General features: G+C 41.9%; 1 protein-coding gene across 2 annotated transcripts in view; it reads left to right on the top strand.

Moving 5' to 3' along the window:
- The window catches only part of LOC110987066 (ras GTPase-activating-like protein IQGAP1), a 61,658-nt gene that overhangs the window by 42,656 nt on the left and 2,486 nt on the right, over window positions 1-16,516 (top strand). The window contains exons 28-43 of one of the 2 annotated variants that reach the window (XM_087137422.1): window positions 2,180-2,254; window positions 4,330-4,353; window positions 6,094-6,243; window positions 6,961-7,101; window positions 7,564-7,648; window positions 7,987-8,151; window positions 9,005-9,072; window positions 9,706-9,838; window positions 10,670-10,772; window positions 12,205-12,346; window positions 12,904-12,991; window positions 13,486-13,589; window positions 14,235-14,349; window positions 14,730-14,890; window positions 15,707-15,817; window positions 16,260-16,371. In XM_087137422.1, coding sequence (XP_086993548.1) covers window positions 2,180-2,254; window positions 4,330-4,353; window positions 6,094-6,243; window positions 6,961-7,101; window positions 7,564-7,648; window positions 7,987-8,151; window positions 9,005-9,072; window positions 9,706-9,838; window positions 10,670-10,772; window positions 12,205-12,346; window positions 12,904-12,991; window positions 13,486-13,589; window positions 14,235-14,349; window positions 14,730-14,890; window positions 15,707-15,817; window positions 16,260-16,371 — 1,777 coding nt within the window. The remainder of the gene's footprint in view (window positions 1-2,179; window positions 2,255-4,329; window positions 4,354-6,093; window positions 6,244-6,960; window positions 7,102-7,563; window positions 7,649-7,986; window positions 8,152-9,004; window positions 9,073-9,705; window positions 9,839-10,669; window positions 10,773-12,204; window positions 12,347-12,903; window positions 12,992-13,485; window positions 13,590-14,234; window positions 14,350-14,729; window positions 14,891-15,706; window positions 15,818-16,259; window positions 16,372-16,516) is intronic. The other variant, XM_087137423.1, reaches the window with a different exon arrangement.

The following is a 16,516-nucleotide window of genomic DNA, read 5'->3' as shown; positions in this document are numbered from 1 at the left end:
GGTTTAACCATATGTGGTCTAAATTGCCACAAATAGTGGTATACTGTTTCATAACAATGACCGATTCCCTCCGCCATTGACAACTGAAAAAATGTTGGCGATTCCCAGCAGCCCGGTCTTTTGTTTCAAGTACGGTCTTTTGTTACAAGGCCCAGTTCCTTTGTCCGATTTTGGGCACTCCGACTATGCGCACAAACCTAAGGTCTCTGGTACTGGGCACCCCTGCGTGAAGTGGTTAAAAAAAAAAAAATGAAGTGGTTTCCACTTGGGAATGAGAAGGTCACTTTTTGTCCAAGAGTGCCTCATCTGGCACGTAGACGCACTTGTCCACACCTGTGCACTCCTCCTGTGTGTGCTTGGCACATGACAGCCATGGGTTTTGCTGATGTGTTGTTGGCTCAGGCTGTCCTCTTGTCACTGGTGATGGGTTCTCGTGCACAGCGACCATAGCTAAAACTTGCTGTTGGACGTGCAGATGTGATTAATGTACATGCTGTGATTGTTTCATGTTTGATTTGCATGAAGTACTGTACCATGTGCGTTGTATGCACGGCATTTTCATTGGTCATGTTTACATTGTAATTATCTGGGCTGTGTGCACAAGCTATGGAGACAACTTTGTTTTCCTAACGCGAGGTTACATTTTGCCAGTTTACATGTACGAAGTACTTTTTGTCTTGGTATACCAGGAAAAGTGTGATTTGGTTCAAGACAGCCAATGGACCTTTCCCATGGAATGTGCAAATTAGGCAGGTGCATGCGCCCTGCTACCACTGGTTGGCAAGTGCAGCCGTCAACACTGTCGGCAGTGTAGGAGAGTTGCTCTAACCACAACCTGGCGCATTGAAGGTCAAATAAAACCATATTACAGCCTTTTTCGAATACTTCAGCACACTTTTCTTGAAACTAAGTGAAGTTTCAGTGTCTTGGGGTTGGTATCAATTCCTTGTCTTTAAGTTTGGCACTCAGGTCAAACTATACTATACATGTACTAGTACGGAAACGGCTTGCATGTGCTTATAGTTGCGCGCGCATGGAGAATTGTATTGTTACGTCATAGATTTAAGCAACTTTGCCAACCAGTGGTAGTAATGCGCATGCACCTGCCTATATTTCATGGGAAAGGTCCATTGATGGACTGGTTCCATCTGTTATATTTCAAACTCAAAAAGGGACGGAAGGAACTACGCTACACGTGAGAGCACTCAGGCTGCATCCAAAAGTTGTGGCTGTGGCTATGTACATGTATAACGTGCACCTATAGCAGCCACTGGCTTGTAGCTAGTAGCCACTTCCCTTAGATGCACATGTTATGGCTGGCCACAGATAAATAGACACTTGTGCATACAGCCCAAACATGCCAAATGGATCAAAGTACTGGGTATCGTATGTAAGCTTGTTTATTGTGTGCCCTCTGTCTATTCGGCAGTATTGTACTGTGCATGCCAAGTTGAAACGTTGCTTACTCATGTACATGTAATTTGCCATAAGTGTAAAGTCTTATGTGGCACTGGCATTGGCCAAGTGTGTGTTGTATTTGACCTGTAACAGTGTTGTGAAAGTTATTGTTTCGAGTGTTTACAACAAAGATGGAAGTTACCGCAATAGCCTCAAAAAGTTTCTTAGGCCGTGTCCAAAATGGACTTCCAGAGCTACAGCTAGGTCCATTGCCTGTGCGTCTCCGCGCATTTCCAATGGAGCGAAGACCTAGACCTAGCTCTAGACAACAGATTCAGATGCAGCCTTAGTCATTTAGTTTTTGTTCCAAAATAATTTTTATCATTTCAAAGACTGTGTTGTGAAGAGAATTATTTTGTGATGTAGTTAGTTGTCAGATTTGATGGTTACTTCACTCCTTTGCAGCAGGCTCATTGTTGGCCATTAAATCTCATTCCCTTGTTAATGCACAAGAGGAATGCCAACTTGATTTGATAGAGTTGCTAAATCAGTCCATACTTCAGGATGGATAGAGTTGTTTTGTGTTTCTTTTGTAGAAAATGTACTTTTGATATTCCTCACCGATATCTTAATAACTTTTTACAGAGTGTCACAGTTTTGGATAGGCCCAAAACCATATTTTCTCATATCTGCACTCACCTGTACTGTTTCACAAAACTTTGTTCTTGATGAACAGTCTGTCCTATTTTTCTAACGTTGGCCGTTTTGTTTGTGTTGACAGCTCCAAAGTGGATAAGATGATGGAGATTGTAACAGGCAGTCCTATGGTCATCAAGATGGTAGTCACTTTCAACAGGTAAGACAACCAGAGCCCTCTATAGGCTCAGTAAACTGTGGACAGTTTTCCCATGCATTGTCCTGAGAGGGATTGTGTCGGAATACAGACCAGTTCAGACTCAGGTTTAACCGGGCCACCAACTTACTCATGTAGCTACATGTATTTGTGACCCAGCCCGAGCAAATGAGTCAGAAGTCACCAGAGCCATTTTTGAGTTAAAGGAGAATCCTACATAATGTAGATCAATGGAAACATTCTACATTTCCCACCCACAAGTGTCCGTTTTCATCAGGATCACAGGCCAGTTTGCTCTTTTTGATCCACACTGGAACAAAATTACTGGGAAAATGGCCTTAAAACTCATTTTGAAGGATCCAGTCACATTTATTCTGGAAATTTGAGGAAAACTGTACACTATTCTCATTACCAAGCATTCCTATGAATTTGTCCCATAGATGAAGTAGAATTTCTGACCTTTAGCCAGTGCATGAGACAGTTTTTTTTCATTCAGTAGAAAAACCCTTCCTATTCCATGTAGATATTTCTTCAAGACTCCTGATAAAGAACATATCTTGTTTTCAGTATCTGTTGCATATGTGCCTTTTTTTAAGCAGATTTTGTTAAAAGTCAGTTTTTCAGGTCATTGCAATTTCTTAGAGCTGGTTGGTGCACTGGCACATTTTATGTTAGCTTTTGCTTTCCTCCGATGTAGCGTAAAATTAATACACAAGGTACAGGGTGCATTCTGTGAACTCTGAGGGAAAAAATTACCTGCTGGCTTGGTTGGGACCTGAACCCAGAACCTCCGGTTTGTAAGCGCAGTACATATCGAATGAGCCAGTCCACATGTTCTCTAAAGAGCATTGTCTTAATTCATGTTTTCTCAGGGGTTCCTTGCCATGTTAAAGGAAATGTCACCGAGTACCAACTGCAATGGGTGTATAGGGTCTGCTCTTTCTACACCACAGTCACGTTTTTCCTGCAAGTGGCTGCTATAACAATGATTTGCTATCGGTACAAAATGTTACAGAAAAATTCACAGTGTTATAAATCCCACACAGCTATCAGAACACCAGACAATGTCACATGTACTACTAAATACTAAATAAGAATACAATGCTATTTAAAATCAATGAGGCAGATCCGCAGATGTCCACTTTGAACGGAATTGGAGGTAAAATAAAAAACCAACCAAAAGGTGATATTTCTGCAAACTTTGGCCCCCCGTACAAGTTGTAGGCAAAATGAGAGTGGTCAATATTTCCCATATCGTATGCATTCTCTTTGCTGTGTTCATGTAAGAACACAGTTTGTTCGTGGAAAGAGAAGATACCGGTAATATACTGTACATGTACCAAGCTTATTCCCAGATGCAGTTCCCCACTCCTCAACCAGGTTCAGTTTTCCCTGGTAATCTGTGCACAAAACACATACTCGGTGCCAGGCAATATCGACCAGTTGTGGACAAATGGTTATTACTTGAGTTTCGCCCCCAGGTGACAGTTCTCATTTATGGTGACGCCTACTATAGCCTCAACTTAATGAACTTGTTAAGCTTGTTAATTGGTGAACAACATAGGGGAACTGCTTTACAAGCATTGTAGGCCACCCGATGGTTTGATCGGCTCTAATTGCTAAGCAAAAGTGTTGGGCTAGCATAGGTTCTATGCCCCAGGTGCTAGTAGTTTGAGGCTGTTCCTTATTGAAACAGTATGCGTTACCATGGATACCAAGTATTGGTAGTATTCTCAGGGGAACGTTTCAGTTATCAAATGCTTCACTGTGCCTAACATAAAGCAGGTCACTAGTCGGTTGCCATATAGTTGATGTTGCTCCCAAATGGAGTCCCTCTTATTATTTGTTCCATGCTCAGTCGTTTGTATTCAAAACAAGTAACTTTGAAGGTTACATTGCTCCGAACGTACTTCCAAACCTCCTCTATCCTTGATTCATTGCAAAAGCAAAATGTCTCTCTCTTGTTGACCTAGTGTATCTACATGTAGTTGCCTGTCATCTCATTAACAAAATCGGTGAATGTGATTGATAACTAGCATTATTTTTTCTCTGTTTCTGCATTGCTGGCTCGTAAACAGAGCGAGGTATATGAGGTGTATGAGGTACATGTTATATAATGGTACTGTGTATGAGGAATGCTAGAACCCCCCACCGTAGCTTTGCATGACTCTTTCAAATTGCTCACACTCTGTTTTGATTCTTGGCGTCATATGATATTTGGACTCATTTCAGATCTGTCCTCTGCTCTTCGAATGTTCTCACTGTTAGACACATTTACAGCAAAGTCGGGGGGGGTGGGGTTGTATTCTATTGTGCCAAATTTCACACCACACCAGCTTCAAGAATCACTCCATGGCCTAAGGAATACTTGTACGTGATCCGTTCATGTCATCTCTTTGAGCTTAAAAATGTGTAGGTTTTGAGATGCAGTCATTTTAAACTGTTTGGATTTTTGCACTTATATGTATTGCTTTTGGAAATTATTTTTGACAGTTTCGGATCAAGTTGGTTTAGCACAGGTCTAATGATGCACTGTTCAAAAGTAAAATTTTGACACACACATGCCTTTTTTAGTGGTCTGACTAGGGTTGTTTCTTGGTCAAAAGTAACCCTGTCAGTTCACAATCCTCGACTTCTAACAATCAGTAAGGTCTCTGTGTCGTATGAGGTGAAGGGGAATAACCTCACTGCCTTAAATTGCAAACGTTGAACGATCATTGCTTACAGGTGAATGCTTCCTACATGAAATGATCTCACCCTATCAAATCTGATTCCAGAGTCTTTTGTCTAAATCCATTGCCCTTTGCATGTATTCAGAAATGCATCCTCAGATTCAAACTACAAGTATTTGTAATTCACAGTCGCACGAACAGTAGAGGGCGCTTGTATCTTTACCGGCATGCCCTGTGTCATGTAGACACCGTAGATGGCATTGTACATTGTACATGTAAGAGGTATCTTACAGGAAGTGTTATTTTTTCATTGTTCACCATTTTGAATCCGGATACAAAATCCCCAAACAGACATTCGTTTTAAAGGGTCCATGCTGTGGAATTGTTTTTTCAGCCCTGTAAATGCACATTTGTGTTCCAGCCAACCGTATTTTTATGATTGTTTTCCTATTTTCAACAGTATTTTTTGGCAGCTTTTTGGTTTTATGCCAAAGCGATTTCCATATTCCATGTCTGATAGAAAACCTCCATGTTGCATTGATTTGTGCTCAAAAATCTGCTAGAAATTTGAGCATTTTGCCGTGATAAATTCTCTTTCCTTCGGGGATTCATCACTGCGTAAATAAACGTCAATAAGCCAGCAAGCAAACCTTTCTTGAAATGTTTTCATTGAGTATTTTGGGTTTGTTATTTCCAACATGCATTGTAAAAACAAATGTGTACATGTATAAACTAAATAGTGTCTTCCCTGATTCACATCACGGCAAAAGTACCATCAAGTGGCCAGAAAAAGAATTTTTAAATGTTTAAAAAGTGCACTTCAGTCACCAAAGGTATGGTTTTTCTTAGACTGAAGTAGAGAATAATAATGCGCAAAAATGTGTCCGAGAAAATTTCATCACATGGACCCTTTATTTAACTACAAGAACCAAACTGCATGTTTTTTTTTGAGATGCAGCTGCATGCATCTTTTCATGGATTACCATGTAGAAATTGCCATCCGATTACCTTTTCTCCCCAGTCACCTTTTCTTTGTCAGGATTAGGGATCTCTGCAAACACGAATGAAAAAGATAACACAAAAAGGAATAGTGTTTTCTTCATAAATGCACTTTGTAATAACCGCCAGATCAATCTTTCTCATTCTTTGTGGTTTGTTGTCATTATTCAGAGGGGCCAAAGGTCAGAGTTCATTGCGTGAAATCCTGCAGCCGTTGGTCAAGGGTGTGATGGAGGACAAAAAGTTGAGCATCAACACGAGTCCCACGGATGTCTACAAAGCCTGGATCAACCAGATGGAAACACAGACGGGAGAAGTTAGGTGAGTCGTGGATCACACCGGTGGGTCCAAGAGGCCGTGCAGGGGCCAGAGGTCACCGACATCGCAGGTCATCATTGCTGAATGTTCTGCAGATTCTGCAAAGCACCACATAAGAAATTTGCAAGACAGTCAACAAGAAGTTCCTTTCCTTGTCAGAATGGCTATAGACAATTTGCACTCTTTGTGCAGTTCAGAAGTTTCTGTAAAGTTATCAGTGTGTCACAGTGTCACCTCAGTACAAGTACTTACATGTAGCTGTTTGTGATTGAAGGAATTATAAGGCTCTGGTGTTGAGTAGTTAGCTTGCGGTATCTGGGCAGTATGTTGCTTCTCTTTTACCCAGCGACATCTCCAGATAAAAACTTTACCAGATATCCAGGGTAACTTAAAGATCTTGAGATCCTGCAAAGCAGAATTTCATTGACTATGTGGATTATAACCCTACGAGCCAGAATTTCATTGGCAATACGAATGTACTTACTACCTGGAGACCATCATTATGCAGACCACCTCTGATCCAACACAACAAAATGAGTCACAGAGCCAACAAGTATTGTCTTTATTTGCTCTGCATCCTACATGTAGTTCTAATGCATGTGAATAGGAACTGAAAAGTACTTAAGGGCCCTTTTTGTGAGATCTAATAATAAATTGTTTGCACTGAAATTTGTCGTAATCTCCTTGATCGCATTTCTGAAAACATTTCTCTAATTCCAGCAAACTGCCCTATGATGTTCCGACGGAGCAAGCCTTACAACACAAGGAAGTACTGGAACGCATTGAGCAATCAGTGAAAACCCTGGGCACAGTGGCCGAGCGATTCCTGGTGTCCATATTTGCTGCTCTGGACAAATTCCCGTGAGTTGCTAGAGCCCTATTGTAAATGGATCTGCTTGATCATGTTGATGAAGTAGCCAGAAGAAGCCTGTTCTTTGTTGAGAACAGAAAAATAAAAGGGATATTTTGAAACATGTTGAAATTGGCAGTCCATGGCCGTATGAATATTCAATTAGGCAATGGAAAATTTGAATTTCGGAAATGTCTTTTTTTATTACAAGGCAAGGTATTCCAGGCCATGCACCCAAGAATATTTGAGCTCTTGGGATTCGATGTTCTTAGCAATAAGGAGTTTTTTCAAGGGTTTCAAGTCTTTACTGGTCAAATTCAAGATGTATTGCCTTTTTACTTTGAGCTTTGGAGGGTAACCGGAAATTGGCTAATGGAAATGACAAGCATGGACCAAAGAGAGTGTACAGAGGATGCCCCTTTGATGTTTATTCAGTAAGGTCAATATTTGCTTATTTGTGTACATTTCTCAAGATACGGTATCCGCTACATTGCCAAAGTGTTGAAGCAGTCACTACACAGTAAATTTCCCAGTGCTACTGAGGAAGAAGTACTCAAGGTAAGGCCTTAAGATCATGCTTGAATCTTTTTATTCAGTCCAAGATATGTTTTTTCTGCCACACTGGTGCCTATATTCATGCAGTTTGTCAATTACCGGGTACTTTGTCAGTCCATCTGTTCTGTATTAATCTTTAAGTCAGTAATTGCTTGCCCTCCAGAACAACTGAAAGCTCCAAAAACTTTAACAACTATGGTGACTCTTCTTGGACTCCGATCCCAAAAACTCCAACAATTCTAAAACTCTGACAACTCCGACTACATGGTATTCTGACCTCTCCATTAACCCCCAAAATTCCTAAATCAGCAAGCAGTCAATCTCTCCGTGCCTCCCTGCAGATCGTGGGCAATCTCATCTACTACCGCTACATGAATCCTGCCATTGTTGCCCCCGACGCCTTCGACATCATCGACATCGGAGTGGAGAAAGGCATGAGCAATGAGCAGCGGCGCAACCTGGGCTCCGTCACCAAAGTGCTGCAGGCAGTGGCCTCTGGGAAGGAGGTAAGGAATCGTTAAGTATCAGGTTCCCGATGCTACGCGCCTGCAGTTCAAGCTGAAACAACCCCCTCAGCAAAATGTTACCTGCTCCCACAAAAGAAGAGTCTTTAAGTTTGCATTGGAAATAGCAAGACTTGTTTCGATGCCTCACCGAGTATGTCATCCTGATGACGATTTGGACAAACACTTTTTAGGATTGCTTTTGATTTACAGTGATTACTGATTCTCTTAAAGAAAGGTCGCCCACTCAAAAGTGGCCCTGGCAACTTACCACTCAGTTTGTTAGGTTCAGGCACAAATCAGCAGTGAACATGTCACGGGCAAAAGACACTACAATTCCTTTGCTGGCAACTTGTTATTTCTAAGAAAAAGAGGTTTTTGTGTTCAGTAGATCTGTACGATCAGCTCTGTGGACTTGGCCTCCAGCCCTAGCTGTCAAATATCCTATCTTTCTGTCTGCTGCCTGGCACTTCTTATCAATGCCCTTGCAGGTTTTGCATATATTTTAGATCACGTGTCTCCATGCTACCGCAGTGTTAGAAAGTGTTGGTTCATAATGTGTCACCTTCACAGTACTTTTTCAATAGGTACCAAAAGGCACCGTCCCTCAAACCTTGAGGCAAGTGAAGGTATTGAGCATTCCCTGCTCAATTCAGGAATAAACAATGATGTCACTAGAAATAGCCTGGAAGAATATGTCCGAGCAAATGTGCTAAGTTATCAGACCACCTACTGGTACACTCCCCTCCCCTGCGGCATGACTCTGCAATCATGAAGTGTTACTTTAGCTCCATTGATGCTGTTGTTAGCTTTGCTTCCATTCATTACCCTGTGTTTCACTTGGTTGCCGCTGTAGTTTACCGGTGAGAGTGCCCACCTGTCATCCCTCAATGGTTTTGTCCAGGAAGCCTTTGGACGATTCAAGTAAGTAGACCCTGGTTGAGCACTTGGCTGTGGTGTTTGATATGCAGTGATTTTTATATGTCATTAAGTTCCTGACTAACAACACTGAAGAGTTTACAAGAGTTAAACTCACCTTTTCTTTTTCAAATTTGAGTTTAATGAGACATTTATATTCCTACTTGCAGTCACAACAAACAGGAACAAATGGCATAGTGAACTTGATAAAAAGAAAAGGTTTTTAGGTTGAAACTTACATGAACTGATCTTTGAAAACTGAGTGTTAGTATGATTTTAGATTTTAGTTTTTTGACTGGTCAACAAATACACACTGCGTAATATTTTCTTTATTCCATTGGGGAGTGCAATGTGCTTATAATGAACCATTTCAGAAAATGTGGCCCTATTTACCAGATGCAGTAAAGAACATTTTTCCAATTGTCTCTCCAAAGAATAAAAATTTTGTTAGAGTTCTGCTTCTTGAATACAATGCTATTACTTTCACATGTAAACCCTGTTCTACCTAAGTACAACCTGAATGAAGAAATTCCTTACATTGTTCAGAATTAGAATGCATTAATTTGGAAACTTTTGTTTGGAACATTTTTCCATGCCTTTGATCTGATGGCCTTGTGTAATAATGTCTCTCCTCGTAAGGGATTTCCTGTTGAAGGTGTGCGATGTACCCGAGCCCGAGGAGCGCTTCAATATCGACGAGTACTCTGATTTTGTCAACCCAAGCAAGCCAATTGTGTACATGTCAGTCAAAGAGATTATCGACACACATGCTGTAAGTCTGTACAGTGCACAAAGTCTGTCCCATTAGAAAGAAACAGCAGGAGTGTTAAATATGCTTTGATGCCATGTTGCTGTTGAGACGGTATGCAGCACATACATGTCGTCCTCTCCCACAACCTGTCGTGTTGTATGTAACAGCTTACCCCGGTACGCGTGCTTCTGTACTTCTGCTCATATTTAGGGAACTGGTTGATAAAAACATTTGGTTATCTGTGTCATAGTCGAGTCACAAGTCTATCACAAGTTGTCCAGTCTTAGGCCAAACTACAGGCTCTTCATTGAACTGTTGCAGAAGCATTCCTTTGTCATAGACTACCCTGTTACTTCTGACTGGACTTGTAAAGGGACTTGCGATGGATTGAGTACACCATTTGTTATTAACTCCAGGTGCGCTTTTAATCTGAGCCTAGACTTCGCAGAAAAAAAAGGCATTTTTTTCAAGGCTCCCTTGTCTGTGGGATGGATTCTGGGACGTACAGTACCTTGGGTCCCAGCCTGAATGGCACACCACATTGTGTGGTTTGGGTTTCCGCCATTGGCTTACTGCACTAACCATGTGTAGCATCCTGCATGAGAACTCACTGTTCAATGGCTACATTTCTGTGCAGATGATGGTAAACAAGAATCAGTGAGGTTCTCTCAAGGCAAGTATCTGGAGAAACACAGTTTCATGAAATTGCTCGCTCAAGAGCAGCAAACACTTATCCTGCTTGCTGGTGTTACAAGTCCACATTTGTACAACTTCACAATCACTTTTGTAGAATCATCCATTGTGACTGAAGGGAAAGTAACTTTCTCACGTTCAGGTTTTGCTTTTTTTCAGTTGTTAGTGGAGTACCTTGAGTCCCTAGCCCTAGATCCTCATGATCCCCTACACGAGCTGTTAGAGGATTTAGGAGAAGTGCCCTCACCGGAAGACATCCTGGGTAAGAAGAGAAAGATGCTTGTTTGGAGACTAGTTGCCTAGGTCTGGTCAGCAAGAGCAAAACAGTCTGCTGTGAAATAGCAGAATAGAAGATTAATTAACCCCTTCACGCCGGGATACTGCTATAGCCGCAGTTCAATGGGACGATTAGTGCATACCACACATACATTCTCTTTATCCTGCACCTGCGGTTTCAATGTGGGCCTGCTGCTGGCTAGGGCTCTGCGTTCTGTGCAGACCGTAGTCCAGCAGTCATGGTAAAAAAATCCCGGCGTTAAAGGGTTAACATATTTTGACATTGCTTGTATTCAAGTTAAGTATGAAGTGGCCTTAATTCAAGGAGACACTGTTCTTTAATTTCATGTTCCTCTGGTCTATCCCATCTTGACAAAAATGTTGATGTTCTATAGGAAGTTTTATTTGTTGGTGCAGACAAGGTGGACTTCGTTTTTCAGGAATTTCAAAAGTGTTGGAAGTTTTGCTGTAATGTACTCTATGACGTAGCCAATTCTAAGATAAGAGTCTTAGGGCCAGCAAAATAGAATAAAATTATTATAAATATGACACAAAGATACAATGTCATTAACAATACATGGAGAACATTAACAAGAAGATAGCTATGACATAATTAACAAAGTGATAGCATTTCATTGTTGATAAGCTGAAACAAGTTTGAAAAGGTTGGAAATATGGCATGAGGATTTTATCATGTCTTTATCACTGACCATTCTGTTCAGAGGTGATTGTTGGAGGACGGCTTGATACAATTACTGCTATAATTTTGATTGAATCCATCATAATCACTCGGCTGCAGTATGAATAGCAATTGTTTGTATTTGGTTTGTCACTGTGTGTGTTGGTCGGTTGTAAACACTGTAGGTGTGTATATGGGTCCAAAGATGAGCTGCAAGTACCATCAAGCATTCAGTCTGTTCAATAGAGGTAGTGTTGCTGCATGGAATGGAATGAATGCTGTTTGCATGAGGCCTGGCAAGAAAGGGAGGGGAGGGGGTTTCAGGGATGAGTGGGTCAGAGGTCAAATTTGGTCTTGTGAAACCTGTGACTCAGAAATACGCATGTCTGTGTTTTTCCCTTTGAAGTTGACCTTTGAAAAAGTTCCTTTTTTTGAAAATCTTTTTTAGAGAAATGTTCCATACACTCAAAATTTGAGTCAGTTTTTTTTTAATGGATTTTCATAGTGAGTGAAGTGATAAAATACATGTTGGCGTAGGACTCAGTATGCATCTTAGCATGGGACTGTTGCAAATTAACATTGAGAATCGGTGTCTTCAAAACATTTGGTTATTATCTCTTGATGGTGAATGATGGCTTGTTATCATTATTATTACGCATCTTGGACTCTCATGCTGTGCCCCATTTTCATCCCCTCTCAACAAGTGCGCGTCATTTTGTTAACCTGTTAAATCTTGCAGGTGAGATACCGGGTGAGCCAGGTGATGCTCAGTATGAGGCCGTCCTGGCCAGCATGGCCAAGACAGAAATATCACTCACCCTGACCAACAAGTTCGAGCTTCAAGAGGATGACGAGAGTGACAAGAAAAGGCTCTTCATCAAGTAAGTAGAAAGTTGCCGCTTACCGGGCTGAGGTCGATGAAGTCTGTGAAAAACTTGAACGTCAGAAGAATTAGGTTGGAATCGGATGTGTTCTGTTAGCTAGATATGAGGTCCCCTCCACCATCCCTTTTAAAGACTTTCCTAATGATATATCCCGATGAACATCTCTTCATACATGCAATTTGAAAACGACCTGTGACACCAACTTTGTTTAACACAGGCCTCTGATTTCCCGACTAAATTCCCTGTGTAAAAAATTATTCTTCAAACTTTGTTGATGAGAACAGAGCTCTGAGAATATTTATTTTCGTCTCAACAGAGCCCTGAAATGTTCCTAGCATCCTCAAAACCGTGAATGCGATCTGATATAAGCCAACTACCGGTACCAACAGAACACACCCATCAAAGGAATTTTTGTTCAAAGTGATTCTTGTTTCTTCCTTCTTGCCACTGTGCTTTATCAGTTTAAATGTGGATATCGTTGCTCATTCAAACGTTGCTGGTTGTTCATTCCTTTCTGTTTCACTCCTGTGCCATTTTATTCCACTTGTTTTCAGAACCAAGAGACTGTTGGTTGATGTGATTCGCTTTCAGTCAGGCGACAATGTCACCCAGATCCTGAAAAGCCCTGCAACAGACGAACAGGTGAAAAATTGTCGTTCCAGTTGTTCAATAGTATGCCTGGTTTCCTCTTCCCTTTTCTGATGAATAATCATGCTCTCTCTGAACACTTGTGTTCTTGATCAGATGTTTTTAACCCTAACCCCCTAGGGTTTATGTAAAATCATATTGGAATTGGATTTGGAATTGTTAGGGTTAATTGAGAATGCCGGTGTGACGGGCAATAGACAGTGTGCCCTGTGACATTTTACATGGCAGTATATTCATGCTCACTGCTTGGCAAAACTACCGAGCTCACCTCGTCAGCCCAACTGTGGCTATCACGCAAAACCAAAAATTTCTCGCTACATTTGATAGAAAATATTGCATGCATTGATATTTCCAGTATTAAGTGGAAATTTGGCTTGCCTTTGTGCGTGGACAGTCTGCCACACGACCAAAGTACATGTATCTAGCGCTGCAAATACTTGGCACACGGTCTGTGATTGTTTTTTGGTTGGTGTTTTTGGTGTTACCAGGAGGAGCAGCATTCAGCCTTACTGGAGCAGAGAGTCAAGCAGGACGAGAAGGCAGAGAGCAGCCAGAAACTGACCAGATACACCTCAGCCATGGATGACAGCAAGTATGGAGCATAGCACCACCTCCCTGCATCCCAACTTTGCCAAGGGTGCCCCCCACCCATCCCCATTGCGTTTTTGTCAGAAAAACGATCTTGGTCCAATCATGGGGCAGCGGCAAACAGTGTTGCTGAGCATCTAGTTCTTAAATGGCAATTACCCTAGTGTAGTAATCTCAAGTTGCCACTGTCTGCTATCTGCCATCCACTGCCCTGCTGTGTGACCTCTACTTCAGCCCTCATTCCCAACGAGCCAATTAGTTATATCAATACTAATAATATCATACCATTTAAGAACAAAGGACACGGTGAATGCATTCAGAGCATGCGAGTCAGCTACAGCCGCGCTGATTAGGCCAACCTGGGGCACGTCTTGCTGTTCCTGAATAACCTGAGATAAGTTTCATTTTTGGCCTGTGCTGTCAGAACACCAAACTGACTCATTTAGCCAATCAGTACCCCAGCCTTCATACCCCAACAGGCCCGGCAGTTTTACCCCTTTTCCATAACTAGTAACCCTTTTTATCCGGAAACAGAGCTTGAATCTCAACAGTAGTGGCGCTGCTTGTGCTGTCCAATGTAGTTTGCCCGGTTGATCCCTACAGAGCTGTACCTTCCACCAAAACAATGCCCTTTATTTTTTGTCTTCAGGTTACCTTTGAACTCCAAGAAAGAGAAGATCCTACGTAGCCTGGACATTCTTGAGAAGGCGGGCAAAGTGGACAGTGAAGACCACTACCAGGTCATGGTCAATGCCATCGCACAGGTACAGAAAATGGATCAGTCAAATGATTTATCTCTTTCGCAACAATGTTGATATTTAAAAGAAATAAAAGAATTGAATTCATATTTTGTTTTTACTTAATACCAGCGTGCCGTAATAAATGACCCAATAAATGATTGAAAACCTTGCTTTGGCATGTTAATGAATGAAGCATCCCTAGACTGATTCTGTATCACGTATGAAACTAATTTTTGTTGAATAGTTCAAGCACAGCTGGAGAGCAGTTCTCACGTGTCCTTTTTAAGAAGTCATGTCAAATTTTGTCGGTTTCTTGTAACTAGGGCAGAGGGTTTTGAATGACCCACCAAAATGTCAGTAGTGGCCTGTTTTCAAATCGTTGCTGTGTGTCTTATTCCGTCAAGGATATTCGCAACCAGCGACGCTACCGACAACGCAGGAAGCAGGACATTCTCAAGATGAAAGGCACTACGAATGCCCTGGAGACTAAGGCCACGTTCTACGAAGAGCAGACTGACTATTACAATCAGTACATCCGGACCTGTCTGGACAACCTGCAGGCAAAGTGAGTGATCTGCTGTCACAAAAGCCGGGGTGGGGGGAAGGTGGTCATTGATGAAACAAACAGACTTCTCTGATGTCAGGCTACAGCGAACAGAACCATAAGGCTACAGGCTTCTTGCAACGACTTATTGCCACAATGCTCAAACTGTGACAAGAACCAAAATTGATCATAACCACCAAAATACACGCCCTGTCTGCAACAAGGTTGCTAAGTGAAGAAAGGTCTTGCTAAGTAAGAACAGGTTACCCGTCAAAATGCCATTTGTTACACGTTGCTTTTCTTAGCACTTTCTGTTTAGCTCACAACAAGTCTATGGAAGAGTCCAGACCATCCCATAGGTTGTGTCACAGTCTTGGCTAATTTACTGCTAGCAGTGTGCATGTGTAACTAGTAGTAAAGTGGGAGCTTTGATTGTTTGAATTGAATTGGCTCTCCAAGAACTAGACAGATGTAGTTTTCCAAAGCACCCATTTGGTGTCTTGAGCATGGTGTTAATCTGAGAATATGGTAATTTTGATCTTAAAATGTTGTGGGCGTTTTCCATCATTTTTCCTCAGCCTTGATACTACATGTATATATGAAACAAAATTGTTTCTTCTTTGAAGACAAACTGTTTCTTAGCTTTGTAAAACAAGAGTCCAAATTGAAGGTGGTAACAACCTATTCCCATATTTTTCAAATATTTTTCAAACTCCTTTCTCCAAACGTTTGTTTAGGAGACCTATAAGGTCAAGGTTTAGATACATGTAGGTTATTTTTGAGAAAAGGTGTTTAGCTTTTTGTTATCCCTAAAACCCTTACCTGTCTTGCTAACAGGAGGTCTTCAAAGGCTGAGACCAAAAAGAAGTCAGCAGGAGTAACTTACAGTGCTGCCAGACTGCACGAGAAAGGGGTCATTCTGGAGATCGAAGGACTGGAAGAATCACAGTAAGTGGACTGTCTTGGATCATAGCAGCCCTTCTCCACTGCTCTCTGAAACCCTTTGCCTATGCCCCTGTCGGCCTGGGATATGTTACAAAGACGGGTGCACCTGGCGCTGCTGGGCACTTTTGAAAGTATCGTCAAATAAGGCAGCTCTTGTGGTATACAGAGATTGATAACCTTGTCCGGAGGGTTGGCAGTACATTATTGATCTTGGTTTGGGTCACTGGGCTAAATGACTGGAGGAAATTGTTTAAAGTGTATTTGAGGCTTTTTAGTTTGCACATCTTTGGAAAATGTGGCTGTGTTTTGGCAGCACTTTGGGAGGCACTGGGGAGGGGTGGGTATCTTGGGGGTGGGATCTGGGAGTGCTTAATCTACTGCAGTCTGTCCTCGTGTGTTGTGATGTGTGGGTCATGCCTTGGCTTGCTGCTCTCCTGCCGTTCAGGTTCAAGAATGTGCTGTTTGAGATCAGACCGCTGTCAGCCGTGCCGGGTGGGTTTGACATCTCGGCCAAGTTTCTGGGAGTCAAGATGGACACCGTGCAAATCATCTTCCAGGTAAAAATGCAACTGAAGCCTGATTTCTGGCTTTGGCATTTTTGTTGGGCTAATTTTCGGCCTTGTCAGGATTCATATAGGCTTCTCTGGCCTTAACATCTGGCTATGGAAAAGGACCTGACTAGAACCTCTGATTCAGGTCTTC

This window comes from Acanthaster planci, linkage group LG05, assembly GCF_054643075.1.
Source record: "Acanthaster planci isolate LZ-2023a linkage group LG05, COTS_SCS, whole genome shotgun sequence".
NCBI lineage: Eukaryota > Metazoa > Echinodermata > Asteroidea > Valvatida > Acanthasteridae > Acanthaster > Acanthaster planci.
Note: the sequence above shows the minus strand (reverse complement) of the source record. Positions and strands in the feature narration are given on the sequence as shown.